We start from the raw sequence: 7,459 nt of genomic DNA, 5'->3' as shown, positions 1-7,459 counted from the left end.
GGGAGATTTAGAATTCAGTCCATTTTATAAGTCTTTCTTAGATTAAGACCGGTAGTGATTTAGGGTTTTTAATTAAGTCCTTTTATTTTTCTTCTTTGATGGCTTTATATTAGGTTTTATAACAAATTTTCCAAAAAATTGGCAATTTCGGGTAGCCTAATTTGTGACTACTTATCTCCTGTTTCATAACTCCTTTTTTAATTATTTCTATATGGTTATAAATAGGAGATTCATAGCTTCAAAATGAGTATAAGATTGTTGATTTTTGTGAAGATTTGATAGGTCAAAAGTTGGGGTGAAGTTGAAATAAAAACTGGAAAACATTTATTTATTTGCAAGTTTTTTAACTTGAGGTATGAACTTGAAAAACATGGTAAAGTTGAGATACTAAATTGAAATGAAGCCTTTTAGTGGTGTGTCACGTCATCAGATAACGGCCTTTTTGACGGCCAGACTAATGGAGGTACCTAATTGACACGATTTTGTAATTAGTGTACCTTAATGCAACTTTTTGAACTTAAGGTACCAAGTTGAAAAGTGGTGTATAGTTAAGGTATATAATTATAATTTACCCATAAATAAAACTCAATTGTCACATATAATATAGTTAGAAAATATGATTCCCTAATTTTACTTTTCACATGCTGAGAAATATTAGTATTTATTGTTAGGGTTAAATACAAAAATGATGCATGAACTTTACAGTAAATCTCAATTTGATTCCAGTTGACTGCGGGCATGCTTCTCTTTAAAAAGCTACATTTTCTCGACAAAATAGACTCCTGAAAAATCTATATCAAATCCACAACCCTTCAGAAGATAAATTGCACAGATTGCAGTTTTTAATTGATCTTCACTTCCACACTGCTGTCAAGTCCACTTTGAAATTAAAGACATGCTGGAAAATAATCATGTTTATTTCATTCAATTTGTCTTCAAAATAATCATTTTAGCTACAGTAAAAAATATTCATTCTAGAACTCATTTCAATTAATTGGGTCTAGTGCAGATCTCTCTCTCTCTCTCTCTTTTCAATCAAGGTCTACACCGCCACTATAAATCTAACTCTAGTTTACAAGATCACCAGATGCCAGGAAAAAGTTGAAAGGAGCAACAAAGAAGAATGCTGAATTGAATCACTATCATTCCATTTCATCTAAATGTCCAAATTGTTCTTTCCAGTTAGCTGATGCTTCTTCTGAGGTTCGAAAAGTCCAGATATGATGCTTGGCTTTCTCACGAGATTCCAACATTTCCTGCATTCAAAAATTCCAGCTTGTTATTACCTGAAAGAATCACATATATGACATGAGAGACCATGAGACTTGTTTTTGTAAGCAGAAAACATGGCAACAAACCACTCAGGAGCTTAGCTGTCATAGAGTATGAAGTAAGTTCAGCTAATGCTGATTCGGCCAAGAAAATCTGCTTGAAAATTATTAACTTAGATCTGGTTTGCATAGAATGAGCATTAGTGGAGGAACTTGAAATTGGTAGATTTACTGTAAGAATAGGTGGAGCCGTGGAGGAGTTGAGACCGAGCTGTTGTTTGCCGAAGAACATTTCGAGTCCACATTCAAAGAAGATGCTTGATTTGGTGAAGATATGTTAGTGAAGATGATTGATCATTGAAATAGAGTGGGAATCAGATGAAACAGAATTTGATGTTTGTAATTGAGACTGACTGGTGAATCTGAAGATATGGAAGCCTGAGAAGTGTTAAAATTCAGACTGTGAAATGACAACATTGAAGGATGAGGTCCAAAAATAGAAGTTTGAAATGATGAAACTGGTCGAGACAAGAACTGGATGTAGACGAGGATTGAGGATTCCTTTGATCAAAGGTAAGGTCTGCAGTACTGTCAGAAACACAACCAGAAACATCAAACAAGACATGTCTAAATATATAGATCCTTTTAAGATCTTTATTTATGTGATGCAGAAGCTACTACTTAATTAGAATAGTATCTTCCTTGGAAGCCCAAAACTAAGCCCATTGGGCCAAATCTAACAATAACTTACGGGTCTAAAATGAAAAGACCATGGTAGTGCAAGAAGATACTATTCTAATTAAGTATATTGATAAGTTATTGTTAGATACCATCCAAATCTTGAAGATACTTAATGAGCCTTTTAGTATTTGTCTAATGTTTAATGAGTCTTTTAGCATTTCCAGGAGTCATTGCGAGTTCTGTTTGAAGCCTAAACTAAGGAATTTTTCTATAAAGCAAAACAGATTTTGATGAATGAGAAATTAAGTCTTGTTAAACGCATGGTGCCTTGATATCTCCTCTTTTTACTTTCTTCTCTCTTCTCCTCCCTATTATTCTCTATTTCTTTACAGAAAAGCTAAAATTTTCTTTTCCCTAAATCTTTTCTAGTTACCAAAATTTCTATCTAAAGCCCACCACAATCATAGGTAACGCCCTTCTTGCATTGTCCTACATCATCTAGACAGATAAATCCTTTTGTAATCCGAGAAGTACAAATGGTTTAGTTTTAGATTGTAATTTATGCTGATTGTAAGGTTTGATATGAGGGCAGCAAGCACATCCAAAAATCCTTTGAAAACTATTATCTGGAAATGAATCAAAGAGCTTCTCATATGGAGATTTTAGCAGCAGTAATCTACTGGGCAGATAATTTCTTAAAAATACTGTAGTGGAAAAGGAATAGTACCAAAACTGACTGGGTACAGATGAATCAGACAAAAAAAAATGAGACCATTTTCAACAATATGCCTATGTTTAAGTTCTGCTTTACTCCATTTCTTGTGGAGTAAGTGGACAACATTTTTTATGTAGGATCCCATTGGAAGACAAAATATTTTGAAATTTGTTGCTGCGATATTCACCACCACTAGACACAACAAACTCCCAACATACGCCTAACATTTGCAAACAACAATAAAGTAATCTGATTTACAAGCTAAGAGAAATGTCCAAGTGTGTTTTGTACGATCATCGATGGTAGACACAGTACTGAAAACCAGAGAAGGACTTCACAGTTGCCAGGCCCCAAACATCACTATGTATTAAATGATGAGGAATCCATTACCACACAGATAAAGGATAGAACTATGTAACCAAACACAACATCACTTTAGAAACAAACCTGAATCTCAGATCTCCGTTTTGTCTTCAAACTTAAACAATCAACAAGAGCAGCCCATTTCCCACCACAGTTATCGAATACCCCAAGCCTATAATACTGCTGCATCTGATGAACTGGAGCTGCGAGTAAATGAGTGCCGATCAGATTAAATGGAAGAAATATAATTAAACAGATAATTATAAAGAACCACGAAATAGAATGTGTGAGATAGAAAACACCCAAATATATATATAGAAATGTATACGTGGAACTAAAGAATGGTAAAGATAATGGTCAGCACCACTGTATTTAAAGTGTACGATTATCATGAACAATTAGCAACACAGAAATAGGTTGAGCATGAAGCAGCCTAACATGAAAAAGTCACAATAACTGACAAAGATCAACCAAAAAATTTAAATACAAAAAAATTAAAATAAAATAAAACCCACCAAGAATTGCCTTCAGAAGCTAAAAGACTGTCAAGTTCGAAGCTTCATAAGTGGGCAATAATTAAAATAACATGAAGAATCATGGGAAATAAGATTACCAAGTTTTTTAGCTGTTTAAGCAACTAGTAATAAACATCTTCATCATAAATTCAATAAAGCCAAGTTAAGATCTTCAATATCGTACAATAAACTTCATGAACAATTACGCAAAACTCATATCCTTTTTAATCAAAACTGAATAATAAGACCCCCAAAATGCATAAATTTGAAGGGAAGACCACACCAAGAAGACAGCCATATAATTTTGAAATTCTTCAATGAACAGAAATAAAATGGAAGAGACAAAATGAAAAGAAGAGGGCAATACATTATGTTATTTAAAGAAAGAAACAAATAAAAATAAAAATTAAAAAAAAAAACAGAAAAAGAAGGGAAAGAGGGAGCGTACAATAGCAAAACCAGAGAGCGTCGAAGCAGGTGGTGCACGACAAGCTACGCTTCGAAGCCGAAGACCCTTCATCAGTTGAAGACATAACTGCCTCTCCCTCGACTGATCGGTTATGAGAGCGCGCTTGAACAGAACAACCACTAGATCGGTGTCTCTTGCTGTTTTACTTTCCTTCTCTATTTTCTCAGTAAATTTTCACTGTAAGCGAGATTGGGCCTTATCGAGCCGAATTGATAACGGGTACGATGGATCCGTCCGTTAGAGGCTCGTTAGAAAAACAGGTCCATTTTTTAGTCCAAAATCCGTCCAACCTGCTAAGAAATAAGAAAGCTTTATTTTTTTTTTTTTCCTTAGGCTATTAATTATTTAATTTGGACATGATTTTTTTTAGATGTTCTTATGTGTAATGTTTAAATTATGAACATTATGTGTTATAAATTGCATTTCATTTAGTTTTTTGGTTGGACGAAATATTTTCTAATGAGCAATCTAATGGGATTAATGGGTTGAACAAGTAGATATATAGTATCCAATATGATTAAATTTCTTAACCGTTGAAGTGGATCGTGTGTGACTTACTTATTATTTTTGCATATCATTTTTGAGTTTACAAAAATTTTAAGATTTTATAAGCTAAAGTGTGCCAACTGTTGCAACTCAATTTTATAGCAACCATATATTCCAATCTTTCACGAGAAAGATACATCAAACTTGTGAATTTAGGTACACATTCATAATCAATTATCTATATTCATAGTATGACAAGTTAGAGAATATTTCTGTATATTTTATATTTAATTTCCCTATATTATATGATTTCGAACTAACTCATTTGTCTATATGATATGATCTTATTTTTGTGTTGCAATTTTTTAATTTGCTAACTATAGCTAAATATATGGAACATTCTTAGATGTGTTATATAAATATAAGGCACTCTATGAGAGATCCGTGAAATACATGATCATGTCCTTCTTTCAAGTAAACTAGGAAGAAGATGGTGATTGCAGGTGTTGATGAAGCATAAAGCACATTTTAGGTCATGACATAGGTAGAGGGGGAAAGACGTATTTCATGAATACAATCCATTAATATTACCATCAAGACACGACCTAAAATGTGCTTTGTGCTTCATACACACATGTCATCACCATATTCTTTCTAATTTACCTGAAAAAAGGGAGATGATCATGTATTTCATGGATCTCTCATGGGGATACTATATGTATAACACATCTAAGAATATTTCATATGTTTAGCTATAGCTAGCAAATTAAAAAAAATGCAACACAAGCATAAGATCATATCATATAGACAAATGAATTAGATCAATATTATACGCATATAGGAAAATAAAATATATATGAAATATATGGAAATATTCTCTTAATTAACTTGTCATATTGTAATGTATATCATTGATTATGAATGTGCACCCAAACTCACAATTTGATGTCATTTTTCTTGTGAAAGATCAAAATAGAGTGTTGTACCTAGGATCTTGGGATGGTTGCTATGAAATTGAGTTGCATCGATCTTCTTAATTGCATCAGTTGGCACAAGGTTATAAAATCTTGAAGCTTTTGTAAACTCAAGAACCCATACATAGCCTATATGTAGGGGTGGGTGCGGTGCGGTTCGACTCACTTTTCCCCTAGAACCGTGTGCCGCGCCGGACATTAATACACGGTGCAGTTTGGTGCTTAAAACCGTGAAAGAAATAAAAAAACCAAACCAAACCAGACCATTCAAGGTAAGGTGCGGTGCGGTTCTCCACCACGGTTCTGGGCCTAGTGGGCTATTATTCACTCGTCTTGCTTCTGATGTTGGGGGTCCATCCCTCCTAAACCCTAAATGCAGTAAATAAGAGAAGGCAATGAACAAATCTAAATGATGCACAAATGCACAATATATAAACAAATCTGAATGATGCACAATATATAAACAAATATGAGAGATGCACAAGTACAACATATAAACAAATCTGAAAGATGCACAACATATAAACAAATCAATTCAGTTCCTTAAAACAAATCAATTCAGTTCCTAAGTCACTTTCTTTTAGCAAATTAGTGTAATCTACAGTGCTAATTGATTAAATTCACTATCTTGTAACAAATCAATTCAGTTCCTAAGTCACTTTCTTTTAGCAATTACACAAAAATCCCTAATTGATTGAATTTCGAAACCTGCAACAATTACACAAAAATCCCCAAATTTGATTCTTTGAATTCGAAACCCTAGTTTCACTGTTTTAGAGTGAGAGACAGAGATGAGAGAGGAGACTTCATAGTGAGAGAGATGACATACATACCTATTCTGATTAGAAGCTGCGAGCCTGCGAGCCTGTGACCCTGCAACCTTTGAGTCTTCGACAGAGATGAGAGGCGAGAGGCGAGAGGCGAGAGAGTGAGAGAGATGACTGAGAGCTGCAATTACACAAAAATCCCCAAATTAGAATTCGAAACCGTAGTGACAGATGAGAGACAGAGATGAGAGGGTGAAGTATGAGAGACGAGAGAATGAGAGATGAGACATTGAGACTTAGAGTGAGAGCGAGAGACAATGAGACATACCTGTTCAGTTGTGATTTGCGAAGCCTGCGACGGTGCGACCTTCTAGTCTTCGACAGAGATGAGAGGCGAGGGGCGAGAAAGTGAAAGAGATGACTGAGAGCTGCAATAATTGCAGTGCAATTACACAATAATCCCCAAATTAGAATTCGAAACCCTAGTGACAGATGAGAGACAGAGATGAGAGGGTAAAGTCTGAGAGACGAGAAAAAGAGAGATGAGACATTGAGACTTGAGAGTGAGAGACAATGAGACATACCTGTTCAGTTGCGATTTGCGAAGCCTGCGACGGTGTGACCTTCTAGTCTTCGATAGAGATGGCGAGAGAGTGAGAGAGAGAGAGAGAGAGAGAGAGAGAGAGAGGCCAGCGCGAGAGAGCTGAGTGAGTCGAGTGAGTCGGTGACTGAGAGCTCAGAGTCAGACTGAGAGAGACGACTGACTGTGAGACTGAAAGAGAGAGGGCGGCGCGAGATTGGGTTTTGGTTTATGTTTTAGCTTTTTAGATTTGTGTTTCACTGTTGTAGTGAATTAAGTTTTTTATTTTTGGGGTTTAGAACTTTAGATTGAGTTCGTTTGAGTTTCGTCTTTTTATTACATTTACATATGTTTTAATGATTTATAAAAATTATAAAACATATATTTTGGAGTTTGGCAAGATTGGGTTTCTTCTTTGTATTACATTTACATATGTTTTAATGTTTTATAAAAATTATAAAACATATGTTTTGGGGTTTGGAAAGATTGAGGTTTGGTCTTTTTATTACATTTATATATGTTTTATTGTTTTAATATTTTATAATTTATATAAAACATATTTTTTTGGGTTTGGCCATATTGGAGTTTCGTTTGGAGTTTGGTTTTTTTATTACATTTACATATTTTTTAAATTTTTT

General features: G+C 34.4%; 1 protein-coding gene across 4 annotated transcripts; it reads right to left on the bottom strand.

Annotated features, from left to right (window-relative positions):
- Positions 1-896: 896 nt before the first annotated feature.
- LOC147298948 (uncharacterized protein C227.17c) lies at positions 897-7,015 on the bottom strand. Of its 4 annotated transcripts, XM_086255190.1 has the most exons (7): positions 6,826-7,015; positions 6,570-6,669; positions 6,308-6,422; positions 5,739-5,843; positions 3,994-4,304; positions 3,115-3,233; positions 897-1,256 (listed from the first exon to the last, which is right to left on the bottom strand). In XM_086255190.1, exons 5-7 carry the CDS (start codon positions 4,076-4,078, stop codon positions 1,143-1,145), a joined length of 318 nt encoding a protein of 105 aa, XP_086111316.1. In that variant the 5' UTR covers positions 4,079-4,304; positions 5,739-5,843; positions 6,308-6,422; positions 6,570-6,669; positions 6,826-7,015; the 3' UTR covers positions 897-1,142. The 4 variants fall into 4 exon arrangements, with proteins under 4 accessions (XP_086111316.1, XP_086111329.1, XP_086111322.1 ...); XM_086255203.1 differs by lacking the exon at positions 5,739-5,843 and having other exon boundaries at positions 3,994-4,307; XM_086255196.1 differs by lacking the exon at positions 5,739-5,843.
- Between the last annotated feature and the right edge of the window lie 444 nt (positions 7,016-7,459).

The sequence above is a fragment of the Dryas octopetala genome, chromosome 1 (genome assembly GCF_963921425.1).
Source record: "Dryas octopetala chromosome 1, drDryOcto1.1, whole genome shotgun sequence".
Taxonomy (NCBI): domain Eukaryota; kingdom Viridiplantae; phylum Streptophyta; class Magnoliopsida; order Rosales; family Rosaceae; genus Dryas; species Dryas octopetala.
Note: the sequence above shows the minus strand (reverse complement) of the source record. Positions and strands in the feature narration are given on the sequence as shown.